Source organism: Cricetulus griseus, assembly GCF_003668045.3.
Source record: "Cricetulus griseus strain 17A/GY chromosome 1 unlocalized genomic scaffold, alternate assembly CriGri-PICRH-1.0 chr1_1, whole genome shotgun sequence".
NCBI classification, from domain to species: Eukaryota; Metazoa; Chordata; class Mammalia; order Rodentia; family Cricetidae; genus Cricetulus; species Cricetulus griseus.
Genome location: NW_023276807.1, coordinates 272,847,433 through 272,863,182, shown reverse-complemented (window position 1 = coordinate 272,863,182; position 15,750 = coordinate 272,847,433). Strand labels below are relative to the sequence as shown.

Sequence of the window (15,750 nt, the reverse complement as noted above, 5' to 3'; positions counted from 1 at the left end):
CAGACACTAGGTAAAACAGGACAGTGGAAAAGCAGTAGGCCGAGGGAAGAGGACATTTTAATGAGCAAGAAGCACTCTTGGAGTGAGCTAGCATTGGGAAGCAAAATGTCCTCTGGCTTTGGTAAGGGCAGGAGACAGCAGGAGTGACTAGCAAATGCAATTTCACTGAATGGGAGCCAAGAGAATGGAGGGGGAGACGGCTGGGGCTGGGGGTGCCGGGGCCTGCACTCTACTTGAGTGATGGAGGGCAGGGGAGGCGGCTTGATACAGAGCAGAGGAAAGCTTGTAAGTGACTTGGTGCCTAGGATGCAGACCCCTCTCCAAAGAGGGAAACAGACCAGAGACTGACACTTTAGGAGTGTCGGAAGGAGGGCATCGGTGGTCATTGGGGATTTGAGGTTTGGCAGGGCAAAGTACAAAGGTTTCCACTTCCTTGAAGGTGGCAGCAAAGGTAAGAGCTGAGAATGGGAAGTGAGTAGGTGGCCTTCCCATCAGAAGGAAGGTGCAGCATCTCGTGGTCATTGACTGGATTATGGAAGCACGCCGCACAGCTCTGCTCCGAAGAGGTGGTGCAGTCCTGAGGCTGCAGGGCCTAGGGAGGAGGAACTCACTTCCCGGTTCGAGAGAGGGAGAAAGTAGACACACATCTTCAGCAACTCCTCCCAGGCAGGAAGGAGCGTGGAGTTGGGGGGTTGTGCCTGGATTCTACACGCCCTCTGCGCAGCCCGCGGGACAAACCAGGTACAGGTTCACAACTCGCGTAATCCCCGGGGAGCAGGAGCCAGGCCTTGGCCCCTCCGCATCCCAGCTGCGCTTTCTCCTCCCGAGCGAAGCCGGTCCGCCCCTGCGCCTCCCTTCGCGGAGAGCGCCCAGTCCCGACGTCACCCCCACATGTACCAATGAGCTGAAGAGGAGCATGTGAGTGACGGGAAAGACAACCGATGGGCGCTCGGCGGGGGACGGGATTAGCATTCGCGGGCGGTCGCAAGTGGGGAGCGGCGCGGCAGGACGCGGCGGGGTGGGAGGGGGGACGGGAGGGGCACGGGAGGCCCCTCCCCTGGCGGCGGCGGGCTTGGTGAGCCGCCGGAGTTTAAGCACGCGGGAGGGAGATGCGACCGCCGCTTGGGCTCCTTGCAGGTAACACGCCGGGTGACCCGATGAGGGCCGAGCTCAGCTGCGGGGCGAGCGCAGTTAGGCGCAGAGCGGGCGCGGGCTCCCGGACTCGCAGCAGAGCCACCAGCCCAGCCCTGGGGCCCGGGGGCGGCGCCCGAGCCCTGCACCTCTACTAGAGGAGTTAGCTACGGGACCCGAGCTGCCAGCGGCGGGCGCGGGCCCCGGGCAGTGTGCGCCCTAGTAGAAGCCGCACCCCGGACAAAGAGCGCGCGGTAAGGGGTGCGCGCCCCGGGTTCAGCCTTCCGCGCTGCCTTGCCACGGCCGAGGTCGCCGTGCCAGCCCCTGCCTGCCACTGTCTGACCCAGCCGCGCAACAGCTTTGTGACCCGGGAGTGCACCGTGTGCAGTGGCCACCTGTCCACGGGGTCCCCGTGCCTGGTCGCCAGCTGGCCAAGGCACGGGCGACGGCTGGACACAGCCGGGTAGCTTGGCCGCCTGCCCAGGGTTACACGTAGAGCCACCCTGCAGCGCCCGGAGTGCCAGCTACTCCGCTCTCCGCTGTGGAGCAAAACCGGTACCACTGGCCTGGGAGCCTGGAGCCACCGAGCTGCCAGGAGTTGGGGAAACCGAGCAGGTGGTGCAGCTACCGCCTTACCTCCGGCGAACTCCTCGGGGACTCTGGGTTGTTGATGTTGTGGCTGTGGGCTGTTTGTGTTTTCTTTTTTTAACTATACACAAAAGAAAGGAGGAGTTAGAGGAAAGATCTAGCCACTGAGTCATCCACACTTTGCCCTCTCCCGGGGAACAGATGGATGGTGAGAATTCCTTGAGAAACAATTATATTAAGGTTTGACGAAATCCTCTCATTGTCCCCTGTACCTGCACCCCTCCACCCCCAATAAGCTGTGCACCTCAGGTGGAACAAAGTGAGGCCTGGCCCCGCCTAGGTAGGAAAATGGCTACAAGCTAGCAAAGTGGAAACTTTCTGAGGCAGGAGTTCTCAGTGTGAACCCTCCCATGGGCAGCCACTTGAGCATTCTTGAATTAAGGTGGTCACAACAGGATGCACCCTACCTGGCCTTTGGCTCAGCACTACAGAGGATGGCTGGCCCCTTGCCTTCGGCACTCTGTGTGTTAGCTCACCCTGCATTGTGCCAGAATACTGGTCAGAAACTATCACATTGTTTAATTTGATTTCCAGAGGCAAGGTCATGCTCCATCTTGGAGGACAGCTGGCCCTGAATGCATTGCCCTTCATGTAGAGGACAAGAGCCTCTTCATGCCTGTGGTAAATTCTGTTAGGTGATCGCTGCTGGTTTTCCAGGGTGACTCATCTTGGGTGGGTATCACTGCTTTATTGAAGCCTGGGCTGCTGTGTCCAAAGTTATCAGGGCTCATGGTTCCCAGTTTAGTGCAGCTTAGCCTTTGGGGAGACACTGATTGGGGCCTTTTTGACCTTTTGATTGACAGATGAATTTGTTTTAGCACCCTGAAAATCAAGGCTTATTATTAGGAGTTAGAGAGTTGGAGATAAAAGACTACTGGTTTGTTCCACGTTGAACCACTCTAAAGGATCCAATTCAAACAGGAGTTCAATAGCCACCAGTACATCAGCTCTGTTAGTGTGACTGTGTCTTTTCAGACTACTCACAGTAGGTTCTGTGTAGATGGGTCACTGCTAAAACTGGAGCCACAGTGAGCATCTTGTTTGGCCATTCCATACAGTGAGCTACCAACTATCCAAGCTGTGGCTGAATCTCCAGGGCTCCCAGGCAGGGCGTTACCTGGAGATCAGTAATGTTGCTTAGTCAAAGCCAGGAGTCCTTTTCTATGTTGTGACAGAGATAGAAAGGTCCCCTTTTCTGCCTCCCCTAATGGCTCCGTTTACCCTTGCACCAAGCCTTATTGTAAAGCAGGGGTCATTTTCTGATGGAGGGTGGAGAGTTGGTGTCAGGGTCATTGTGTGGTGTAGAGTTTGTACAGGACACAAAGATGCCTCACTGGGGAAGCCATGGGCTATATAGATCTGCCCAAAAGAAGGGTTCCCCTTTTTGGGGTACATCCTGTCACCTGATGGGTTCTGACGGTCACTAAGATGGCACCATAAGCATTGAGGTGGGAACAGGGACTAGGAACTGATGGAAACACTATGAAAAGGGAGACTGTTGCTTATGCTGTCTCACTCAGTCCTGGCCATAGCTTAACGAGCACAGTGGTACCTGTGCTCTACATAAGGAAACTGATTTTTAGGAAAACAATGTAGGTCAGGGAAATGCAGCCACGAGTTCATGTTCTTCTAGCTCCAGAACCTTTGCTGGAGACTGCTGTGGTGGATCCTGAGAACTTCACATGGGTTTCTAATGTATTGTAACCTTTTTTTGGCATTTGCTGATAAAAGGCGTATTCTGGACTGTTCAGCTGTGTATGTGAACACAAGTCTATAAGACAAATGGGAGCATTTGGATGTTTTCACTGAAGAAAGTAGCCAAGGTGGAGTCCCCTGAGAGCAGAGTAGAGATGCTTCCATGAAATGGCAAGAGCCAGTAAGGACTGAGAGCACAGCAGGCCCTATGCTTTTGGTCCCCATCAGGGAAGAGAAGATTATTTGACATCAACTCATCCATTCACTTGACTTCCCAAGAGTGGGGGCCTGGCCCATGAGGGCACCCCAAATTTGGGGTCCATAATCCACCCTACATATATGTGCACTGTTGCTTGAATGATGATTGGCTTGCACTATGCATATGAATAGCCGGGAAAGGCATAGCAGCTAATTTGGGAACAGATTATTTCATCAATCAGTAATCATAAGACCATTTGAACTTCTTAACGATCTGTGATTTCATATTCAAATGTTTAAGGCTCAACCCAAGGACATCAGAGCCAGTTCTATGACCTTTTGTGGCTTCCACGTAGTCCGTTATACCTTTAAAATTGGTATAAACCTTTTGTTTACCTGCACATGGATTTTTCTAAATCGAAGAGCACATTTATAAGTACTCAGTCTTGTTTTAATTTTGAAGTAGCGGGAGTAATTTCTTTAGAGTGTAAAACAGCAATCAAGGTATTCATGGTGACCTAACTGCAGTTAGAATTTAAATAGTGGTTTACCTTTTTGGTGGAAAGAAAAGAAAGCTACAGGAAGTAGGTGAAGTATTCCCCCAGCACTTGCTAAGAGCAGGCCTTACATCAGGCAGTGATGCTCAGGGGACAAATAGAGAAAGAGTTGCAGACTTTTGTGTCTGGATTGTAAATGGGACTCTGCCTCTGGGAAGGATCAGTGCTGCCATTGGAAGGTGTGCCCTGCTTCGTATCAGTCTGCCTCTACCTTATTCAGACAAAAGACATATACATATATATATGTATATAGTCTGTGGCCTGATATCCCTATTTGGGTGACTTCTTGTTGATCTCAGTATTTACTTGGAGATCTGGAACCAGATATACCCAAGCTGCCTCCCAGCCCAGGCAGCTGGAATTTTCATTCATTGGCTTGAAAGCAGAATGGAGATGGTTCTCTTAGAAGGGAGGACCACAACTTTTACACCAAAAAGCCAACACTGGTCTTCTCCAAACATCCATTAAAATGCCAGGGGCTCAATTCAGAAAGTGTCTCTATCACATTGACCTGACAGCAGACCTGTGGGGGCATTTTCTTGATTAAGGATTGATGTTGGATGGCCCAGACTCCTGTGCAGTACTACCTACCCCTGGGAGGATGAGCCTGGATTGAGCACGGAAGCAGGCTGAGCAAGCCAGTAGGCAGTTTTCCTTTATGACCTGTACAGCTAGGCTCCTGCTTCGAGTTCCTTCCACAACTTCCTTTAGTGGTGGGCCTGTAAGCCAAATAACACCTTGACAGCTCTAAGGTAGGCAGTCTCATTTCTGTTTAATAGTGAGGAATAGTTTCAGAGAGTTTAACTAACCCACATACAAGGCCAAATGGCTAATAAATGGCAAGGCTGTGGCAAAACCACTTTTGAAAGTTCCAAATGCGTATGTATTCCTAACTTAATTCTTCCTAGTAAGTAGTGGCAGTCAGTCAGATCTTTGTGCAGAATTGGGACAGCTCAGTTCTTTCTGGGACCTTGCAAAGAAATCAGTTACTCTTATCTCTATGTAAACTTCAGTTCCATCATTGTCATATATGGTCTGGCCTCACAAGTCCCCTCTCTAAGATTTTCAACTAACTGGCATATGTCCTTGAGTTCTACAAACAGACTATAAGAGAGTCAGGATCACAGTCATATTTGTAAGTGTACTCTAACTCAGCCCCCGCCCAGAGTACCAACAATGAATAGTTACTGATTTTTCTGGATTGATAAAGTTGATTGTTACTTTTTAAAAAAAAGCCTTGTAATCTGTCTCTGAGATTTAAAAATGACTTGCTTTATGGGGCTAGTAAATACAGGATTCTCTTAAATCAGAATTACTGAAAGGAAACATCAGAAACCCAGGGCTTCAGATTTCATAGGTCCACGGTATAGGGTTGGTAAATCCTTGAGTCCCAGGTCACTTTTCTGTCCCCTGAAGTTTGGAAACCATGACTTAACATGTCTAATGATCACCTCCTATAGTATCACAGCGTACCTACTGATCTAGCTCTTGCCTTAAGGTAAAGATGTCCCCTGCAGAAGTGTGCTTAACATGACTTTATCTCCCTTGCAGATTTCTCAGCATAATGCTGGAGCAGGAGGCTGGCGGCTGGCAGTTTTCAAGATGGCGGAGCTGGACGCTGACTTGGATCACATCATCCCGTCTTCTGTCCTGTCCCCTTTCTGGGCTAAGTTAGTAGTAGGATTCGTTTCCCTCGTGTGTTTTGCCAGGAGCTATGATGGAGATTTTGTCTTTGATGACTCTGAAGCTATTATTAACAATAAGGTTTGTGTCTTAATCCTCTAGGAAACTTTCACCTGCCAGTTTGCTTATGTCTTAGTAACCATCCAAGTTGGTGTTAGCTCTCTGTTAAGCTTGGGTTGACTCTTAGTCTAGGTCTCACTTAAGCTATAGATTTCCCCTTTCATTTTATGCATTAGCTCCTAAATTTATTGTCTCAGGTCTGCAGCACCTGTCTGTTCTCAGGAGACCCCAACCACACATGTATCAGAGAGGCCATTCTGCTAAGGTTACAAGACTGGGAGTGTTGCAGAGCGGAGCAGACTGAGTACTTTGTGTTTTATGAAACTCCCCAGAACTGTGAGAGGAAAGAAAGAGACTCATCCGTTTGTTGTAGTGATGGATGGATCTAATCACCTATTGAAAGGTGTGTGATCTGTAGCAGGCAGCAGCTGGCTATGACTCTGGCTTCCACTGCGTGAGGGTGGGTGCTGACAGCTACTGGAAGAAAGAATGTGCTGCCAAGGGGTACAGTGTTCCCCACTTGCTCCATGTTTGCAGAATCCTAGTCCATCTTGCTCACCAGTTGCAGCTCTGTAAGGCTAGGAAAACAGTCATCTTTTTTATTTTAAAATGGGAAGGAAAAGATTCAAATGAGAATAAGAAACCAATGCTCAGGCAGAACCAATGCTCAGGAGTGGCGTGGGGTAGAGCCTTTGTGATAGTCTGTGTTGTCAGCACACGGGTTGTGTGGTCAGCACATGGGTCGTGTCGCTTACAGTATTGTCGGGACACGGGTTGTGTTGTGAGCACACAGGTTGACTTTCTTTCTTTTTTTTTTTTTTTTTCCGAGACAGAGTTTCTCTGTGTAGCTTTGGAGCCTCTCCTGGCACTCGCTCTGGAGACCAGGCTGGCACTTGAAGGAATGTACCTGTCTGTCTCTCTGGGACATGTCACTCAGGAGCTTTTGCAGCACCAGAGTTGCGTGCTCATGAGAAATGAAGGCCATTGAAATAGCTCAGCAGGGTAATGACCTGAGTTCGAGCCCCAGGACTCACATTGTGGAAGGAGGGAAAAGAGTGTTTTGCATGTTGTCCTCTATCCTATACACACACACACCATAGTGTGTGTGTGTGTGTGTGTGTGTGTGTGTGTGTGTGTGTGTGTGTGTACAAACACAGGTTAATAAAGGCTATAAAATATATTTTCACATAAGTATATAAAAATATGTATTTTATATAAATTGTGTATATATTTAAAATCATGGGTATCACCAAATGAAGGAAAGTCCTTTTTACATAGAAAAATGTCAAAGAAAACTCCACATGGCAAGACCATATGTTAAGAAGTTGTAGAAAGCTATGTTTGACTTGCAGGTGTTTTACTTGTTTTATAACTAGTTTTTTAGTCAGAGTCTCATTATATCGCTCTGGCTGGCCTAGAACTGTTATATAGGCCAGACTGGCCTGCAAACTCACAGAGATCCACCTGTCTCTGCACCCTGAGTGCTGGGTTTAAAGGCATGAGCCACCATACTTGGATCTGTTGATGTCCACTTTTAACTCACGTTTTCCACTGTAATTTCCCTCCCTTGCATTCACCTGCCACCTATGACAGGTGACTCCCTAAAAGTAGCAATTAGCTCTGAACAACTGTGCCACATCCATGGCTTGCTAGCCACAGGATAACTTTTCCAACAAGGATTTGCTTTTACTGTTTAAGTCCTGTTATTTATTGTGGTGACTTTCTTCACACCTCTGTTTGGGTATGTAAAGGGTTAATTCAGAACCTGTGATGGAAAATTCCATTGAGCATGGGCTCTGGTGTGTGGAGTGTTCCGATGATCACTGTAGTCTTCCTTCTGTGTGAAAGGAAGTGGACAGGCATCTTGTGCCCCTGCCCAGTGTGGTTTAAGCAATATTTTCTGTAATGCCACCTCTTGCCCCGTGTATTAACTCGTCAGCCCCCGTTCTCCTTGCTTGTTGAATGGAATGCACACCTCCACCCCTGCAGCTGTGTCTTCACGCTGTAAGCAGGCGGATGCGGGGGGGGGGGGGGGGGCTCTGTTTGCTAGATGCTTCCTTGTGCTGAGTTGCTATTTTTTGTTCCACAAGATGATCTCCGAGACAATACTGTTAGGAGGGATTTCAGATGCAATCTAGTGTTCCCATAAATCATTAGAAAAGAAAATTGACCTTTCTCTCTCATACTTTGCTCCGTTAGGCTGTGCCTAATTAAATATTTAGAGCTGCTTTGGTGTTCATTTCTGTTCAGAGTGAGGATGAGATGCTACTCCGAATCCACCTCACACTGAACAGGCACTTCTGTGGCAAAACACAAAGACTTGGGCTCCCACTTTGTCACACAGTTGGCAGATGGATCCTGTAATCTTTGCAAACATCCAACTGATTCGTTGGATGTCTGATCTAAAATTTTAAGGCCACCAAAGCTGGTAGGAGTGAAAGTCACGTTGAGAATCAAGTGATGGACTTTGCATCTGTTCCTCCTCCTGAGGTTTTCCCTTTGAGTCAGCAACTTCATTCAGTCATCATGTACTTAAGTCCGTATCGCAGCAGCGAGGATATTTATTCTTTGTGGCCATCCATCATTTAACCACATGTATGTGAGCTTGCACCACCACATGTATGCAGGTGCCTGAAGTGGTAGAAGAGGCCATTGAATCCCCGAAGCTAGAGTCACAGGTGGTTGGTTATGAGCCCAAGCTGGATGCTGAGAACCAAACTCAGGTCTTTTGGGAGAGCCACTTAGCCATTTCTTCTGAGTTTGAGCCTCCTCCTGTGCTTAAAGACCATTTCTCAGAAAGCTGGTAATGTGCAGTTTCTCCTGTTAAGTACACACAGCTGCTGGAGTTAAGGGCCAGTCATGTGCAGGTATGGAGCAAGAGCTGTAGGTGGAGTTTCTTTCCAACCTGGTCCCACAGCTGATTTGCCCCAAGTAAGCACACAGAGACATATATTAATTTATAAACTGTTGGTCGATGGCTAGAGCTTCTTACCAGCTATCTCTGTCTTAATTATTAACCTGTAACTACTAATCTATGTATTTCTACATGGCCTTATCTTACCAGAGAAGGCCTGGTGTATCCTATCTTCCCAGTCTCTACATGGTGTCCCCTCGGTGGTGCCTCTCTCTTTCTCCCCAGCATTCTCCTCGACTCCCAACCCCATCTCTACTGACTAATCACTGTTTTATTCATCAACCAATAAGAGAAACATATATACAGAAGGACATACCCCCATCAAAGAGCTACAAAGAGTCGTGAGCCACCCAACATGGGTGCTGGGAACTGAACCCAGGTCCTCTGAAAGAGCAGAACTGCTGAGCTGTCTCTCTAGCCCCCTCATTTAATTTTTATAGCATTTAGTTTCATATTTTAAGTGTAAGAAAAAATGCATTTAGTCATGTTTGGTATAATACAAGGTTAACTTATCTCAGCAGAAAGAGTTTTGTTTAATATTTAGTAATCTTATATTTTAAAATTGTATGGGAGGTTTTTTTCTCCCTAGTTTCACAGTCTGCTCAACTGAAAGTAGAAATTTTAAGAAATATATTTGCCCAACTTGTTTAAGCTGGATGTTTTTCTAATACTTTACCTTACTGATTGTCTGTGAAAGGAGAGTAGTAACCTTATGTGGCCGAGTGGTCCGTTCTCTTGGCATGTTTTAAGCACTTTCTCTGTACTTCAGCTCATGTGGCCCAGGCCTTTCGGAGCACCAGTCTAGTGACAGATAATTAAGCCATGGCTTTGAGTGACCAGTGTGCCAGCTGCTGTGGGGACAGATATGAGATGCCCTGGAATCCACAGAAAAGGATTGAGATCGACTTGGGATGTCATAGGGTTGAAGGTGACCATCTAGGGCAGACTGGCCTATGTCAAGCCTCTGGGGAAGGAACTCACGAGATATGGGCAGGAACTTGGAGTCAGACAGATGGGCACAGAGGTTATGGAAGCCTTCAGAGGACATCAGCTTTAATCCAGGAAGGTCAGAAGCTATTGAAAGGCTTGCAACTAGCTGGATAGTTAATGTACATTTAGAAGTACTTTGTGTAGAAAACGTGAGGGATATGGTGGCCAATTTAAGAAGCCTTTCCTATGTCCTTAGAGAAGAGATGATGGTGGGCTGGGCCTAGGGCTTGTAGGAAGGATGAAGTGTGCAGAGTTGACAGCTTTAGGGAGCTTTCAAAGCTTCGGTGTAAGATTAGGGTAGGATCACAACTCCTTGTCCAGAATGTCCCATTGTGTTTCTGCAGGACCTCCAATCAGAGACACCCCTGGGGGACCTGTGGCACCATGACTTCTGGGGCAGTAGACTGAGCAGCAATACCAGCCACAAGTCCTACCGACCACTTACTGTCCTAACCTTCAGGTAAGGTGTAACAGTGGGAATAGGAGCATCTTTGAGGTTTCCATGTGACATCATATGTGGGGGGATCCGGTCATTAGTTCTTAGGTAGATGGAGTCCTACCTAAGATGTCTGCTTATTTCAGGTCTTAGGAAGGATGCCCCAGGGAGGCTGAGAGGCTATGTCTGAGGAATCTCCTTGTGATCTGTACAAACTAAAGCTGGAGTTACACAGGAATGACATTCAGGCCAGCAAAGCATCTGTGTCTCTGGTTCTCAGGGAGCTCACCCTTTACTGTTTGGTTTGCAAAGCAGGGGACCAATATGATACCTATCAAGGCAACACAGGCACCCAATAAAATTGTGGGTTTTTTTTTTTCATGACATAATTAAGCTCTGAATCATCCTACCATTACCAAGTCAATATATAATGAAAATGAAGTTTACAGGTGACTTCTGTCCCCATTAACCAGGATTAGTGTAAAAGGAATTCTTAATTGGTTTATACAATAAAAAGCCCTAGTCAGATAAAGAGGGAAATGCTGAGAGATGAGAGAGAAGGAGCAAGCCACAGCCATACCTTATGTCTCAGCAGAAAGCGATTTCCTGTTTCTCCCTGCTTATATCCTGTTTCTACCCAGCTATATCACTTCCTGCCTGTCTGTACAGACATCCAGACCTCAGTAGTTAGCTAGTGGCAAGCTCCATTCTCTGATCCCCCCAGACAGACTTTATTTGTACAAGAAAGATATCACCACAGGTTACTAGTCATGTGACAGTTCCTATACCTGTTCCTGGGATACATTTAAATTCTTGCATATAAGATCTTGCAGAGAAATATTTTAAAATGTTTAGAGCCACCAGCAACTGAGAAGCAGTCAAAAGAAAGCCTCACACTAACAGTAGGAAGGTGTCCTGCAGAAGAAGGCTGTTGAAAGACCTTTTAGTACAGATGCATAGGTTGTGTGGACTAGTTTAAATCTAGGCCCTTGTGTAGTAGCCTCAAAGGATTTGTGGTTTATCTTATCCTTGGAAAATAATCCTTTGGGAACTTAAAGATAAATAAATAAAAGGGTCTAGCTTCCCTTTTGCCTTTCTTGCCTTTCTTCCTGTATTGTCAGTGCCTTCCCTGTGACATGGCCATTTCTCCCACTCTTCTCTATGACTAATCGTGTTCATGGTTTCTTCAGGCTCCTTAACTGGACTGGTATTAATTATTTATTACCTTGGAGCTGTTTCCATGACGGAAGTACCAAGATCTTTCAACAGCTACCATTCTGCCATGTGTGCTTCATGAATCCACTGTGAACAATCACTGTTTGTTGCAGGATCAACTACTATCTGTCTGGAGGCTTCCACCCCGTGGGGTTCCATGTGGTCAACATCCTCCTGCATGGTGGCATCTCCATCCTCATGTTAGACGTCTTCTCAGTGCTGTTCGGAGGCCTGCAGTACACTAGTAAAGGCCGGAGGGCACACCTGGCCCCCAGAGCGTCCCTGCTGGCCACACTGCTGTTTGCTGTCCATCCAGTGCACACCGAGTGTGTAAGTATGACTCCTGTGTGACAGTCTGCATGTGTGTAAGAAGTAAGACATCTTTGTGACATCTGGTTTTCTGGAATGGGCTCTTTCTGCGCATATCACACTGTCTTCAGGAAATACACAATGCTCTCCCTGTCAGATATATGACTTGGTTAGGGTTATCTCTTTATGGACAAATAACAGCTACTGTCCTGAGAGACTTTCTCCTCCGAGTGTTCTGTGATCTTGGGTGGCACTGTCTCTAGCCTGTGTGACAACACCGATTTCAAGGGCATAAATGCTGATGTTGCTTGACTTGGCAGCCTAAAGGCCCTTCCTCAGTGCAGACAGGATAGGGGTGATGTAGGTTAATTTTATTGGGGAGAATCACTTATATGAGAAACCAATAACCCAGGGTCAGCGCTCCAAGCATCCAATCTCAGCTGCCCTCCGAGATCCGACCAGAACCCCGAGAGAGCCAGTCCCCTCCTCAAGCCTAAATCCCACATACCCAGTACACACCTGTGGCTACGCCTACATGGGTGTGGTCAGCGCCACAGGTACCTAGTAAGATCTATCTCTGCAGGGCAGTTTTTATTTGTTTGTTTTATTTATTTTTGGAGGGTGATAGGGTCTTACTGTATAGGTCCTGGCCTGGCTGGCATAGAACTCCATATGTACACCTACTGAACTCTAAATCACAGAGATCCATCTCCCTCTGCCTCCTGAAGGCTGGGATTAAAAGTGTGCACTACCATACCTGGCCTGGGGCAGTTTTTCTGTGGTAGCTGGCTTTATGACTTACAAAATACTTTCTTAATATAGCTAGCATGAAAGCACTGTGACATCGGGTGGTCTAGTACAACTTTACAGGTAGTATCCCAAGAGGATAAAGAAAAGTGAATGTTGGGCATGCTAAAACTCTGAGGATCCGTGCCCAGGACATGAAGAGTACATGTTAGACCTAGACTGTCAAGATTTAACTGGACATGTGGGAGGTTGCCAGGAAACCTCTATATGCACACCTGAGCACTTGGAAAATGTGAGGTGGTGAGTTACTGAAGAAGAAGATGGGATTTAGTCATTCTGGTAGCACAAAACGTCTGTATTAGAATGCTACATTTTCTATTTCTCTCACAGTAGACTTTGACCTCTAACAGACATTTAAATGCCTAACATTTAACTGATTATCCTCTTGAGGGTCTTAAAGTCAATCCTAAAGTGTTAATCAGAATTTTTATTTTTAGCATCTGATTTCTCATAATGTCTGCTCTTTGGTTTAGAGAATACCATGGAATTTTTCTTGCTATATTCTGTATCTTTTGTGAAAGGCCATGGCTCATGCTGCAGGAGTCCACTTTAAACCCTTTATCTCTTATAACCGTGACCAAGTAGAATCGGTTGCAGCCTCACTTCTCTGGTCTAAGTGTTTGTTGCATCTCAGATGCAGTGACACAAAAGGATCTTTCTGGAAAACAAAACAAAACAAAACAAAAAACTGATTGACTGTTTGCTTCTTGTCTAATTGGACATAATCATAAACCAAAATAAAATCGAATGATTAACCAAAGGTTTCCCAAAAATATGATTTTAAGTATTGAGGAGTTGTTTTATAAAAAGGTTTCAAGGCCTGGGTATGCTTATACGTTTGTGCATGCATAAAGACACACACACACACACATACACACACACACACACACTGCAGATAAATTCAGTTTATCTGCTAATCCTAAAAGGCCATATTTCATATCTTTAAAGGGAAACTGAGGGAAATGGAGAGGTAGCTCAGCTGGTTAAGTGCTTACTGTACAGCATGGGGACCTGACCTTGATCACCTACATAGAATTCCTGGCATAGTGTGTGTGCCTATAGTACCAGCGATGGGGACCGAGGGTTCCCTGGCCAGCCAGTGTGTCCTGATTATCTCTTTCTGGGCCCATGGGAGACCCTGTATCATCCAAGGTGGTCTGACACTGGGTAATAATACCAAAGGTTGACACCTGGCTTCCGAATACATGCACACAGGTGCATGAACACACACACACACACACACACACACACACACACACACACACACACACACACAGGTGCATGGGCACACATATACATGCACACAGAGGGGGTAACTACCTGTGGGGAGAAAGGAATGCTTGAAAATTCTCTTCATCTCTCTATCATTCCATGACAACCATTTAAACTCAAATTTCAGAAAATAAGGGATAATTAAAAATTAGCATTCACAGACACTTTGCATGTTTACCTTTCATTATTTTGACACGCTATTCAATTTCCTCTTATCAGCTTTTCCCTGTTTTCTCTAATGAGATATATATATCTCATTATATATATATATATATATCATCTAGCTTTAAATATGTGCAAAGAGCAACACATCTGGAGCTTATCTTCAGGTGGCAGGGGAATGTCTCACAGTTGTCCTGCCAGGATGGGAGAGACAGCTGGTTCTCTGCCACGGTGTGGCCATGATGGTCCCACCCTGCATTGGCTCCCTGTGGCATGAGGAGCTTGCAGCTTGGAGTAAATGTGTGTCTGTGTGTGTGTGCTAAGAGGATGGAGTAGCAGCATGAGCCCTGCCATGTGTGAATGACATGCATTTCTTTGTAATTAATATGAATGTGTTTTGTGCCTTTGTCCTCCCTCCCCCATTGAAGATATTTTGCCCACTGCAAATAAACACTCATATTTTCTCTTTTATGTTATTATTGGGGTTTTTGTTTTATCCTGTGGGTTTTTTGTTTTGTCTTGGTTTGTTTTGTTTTGTTTTGTTTTGTTTTGAGACAAGGTGTTACATAGCCACAACTGGCCACTTTTAATACCTGATCGTCCTATACCGATCTCCAAGTTCTGGATTATAGAGTTGTGCTGCCATAACCAACTTAGCACCTAACAATTTCCTAGCCATCCAGTGTGCCTGAGACAGAGAGTTCTGACGAGAGCCAAGACGGCCGCAGGTGAAGTGGGGTGAACTGGTCACCCTTCAGTCTGATCCTCATCTGGGCTCTGATTGCTAGGGAAATCATTACGACCAAATTGATTTGTTCCTTGGGTGATAACAAATCAAAATCAATCAACCCCCCATCCCACCCCACCCTTACCCAGTATGCCATCCCAAATCATTGTGGATTGTTAGACACGTGAGGCCTCTGACAGGGAAACTGGCTCCCTATGAGGGAGGAGAAGCATGAGAAGATGTTGCTTAGGCCCTGATCTAATTTGGGGTCACCCATCAGGATAAGAAGCTCCCAAGGAGTCCTTGAGGACATGAGTGCCATCATGCTTAAAGTGAGGCTAAAGGTGACAAGCTGCCTGGGTTCTGGTATCAGAAAAGCTTAGACCTCTTTAAGACTTCTACCCACCCATTACGAACCCAGATGTTCTGCCAGGGAGGGGACAAGATACGGTCTTCCCATCCCAGGCTGGTCCCAAATTCACTTGTTTCGGTGCCAGTTAGTGAAGAACACTCCTTAAACTAGAGCAGCATTCATGGGTAGAATTCTGTGTTTTTCCTTATATTTAGAAAAAAGCAATTATTGGGGGTAATCAGCTTGGAAGAAAGAGGAACCCAAACTTGATACAGCTTCATTGTCACTGGGGGAAGGAGGGGAAGAAGGCAGAATTGTCACTGTGGAAATGAGGAGAGAGAAAGGATTGGAGTTATGCTCTGTTTCATCTCATTGGTCACATGAAAAGCATCCTCTCTTCGAAGGGTAACCTCTAAACCAGTTTGAATCAGGGGGAGAGGATGGCAGAGGCAGCTCAGAGGCATTAAGCCTACCTTTTCCTTTCTGCCTAAACTTTTAACATATTTCCTACTTTTGTGTCCTTCATGTTTCCAACCAGACTTAATTTTTTAAATTTTTTATTATTAGTATTATTATTAGTTGTTGTTGTTGTGT

At 46.4% G+C, this 15,750-nt stretch overlaps 1 protein-coding gene across 4 annotated transcripts in view; it reads left to right on the top strand.

Moving 5' to 3' along the window:
- Positions 1–1,039: 1,039 nt before the first annotated feature.
- The window catches only part of Tmtc4 (transmembrane O-mannosyltransferase targeting cadherins 4), a 59,633-nt gene continuing 44,922 nt past the window's right edge, over positions 1,040–15,750 (top strand). For all 4 annotated transcript variants that reach the window (XM_027388940.2, XM_027388937.2, XM_027388939.2 and 1 more), the window contains exons 1-4: positions 1,040–1,137; positions 5,781–5,993; positions 10,221–10,336; positions 11,641–11,857. In XM_027388940.2, the coding sequence (XP_027244741.1) occupies positions 5,832–5,993; positions 10,221–10,336; positions 11,641–11,857 (495 nt within the window). In that variant the 5' untranslated portion in view covers positions 1,040–1,137; positions 5,781–5,831. The remainder of the gene's footprint in view (positions 1,138–5,780; positions 5,994–10,220; positions 10,337–11,640; positions 11,858–15,750) is intronic.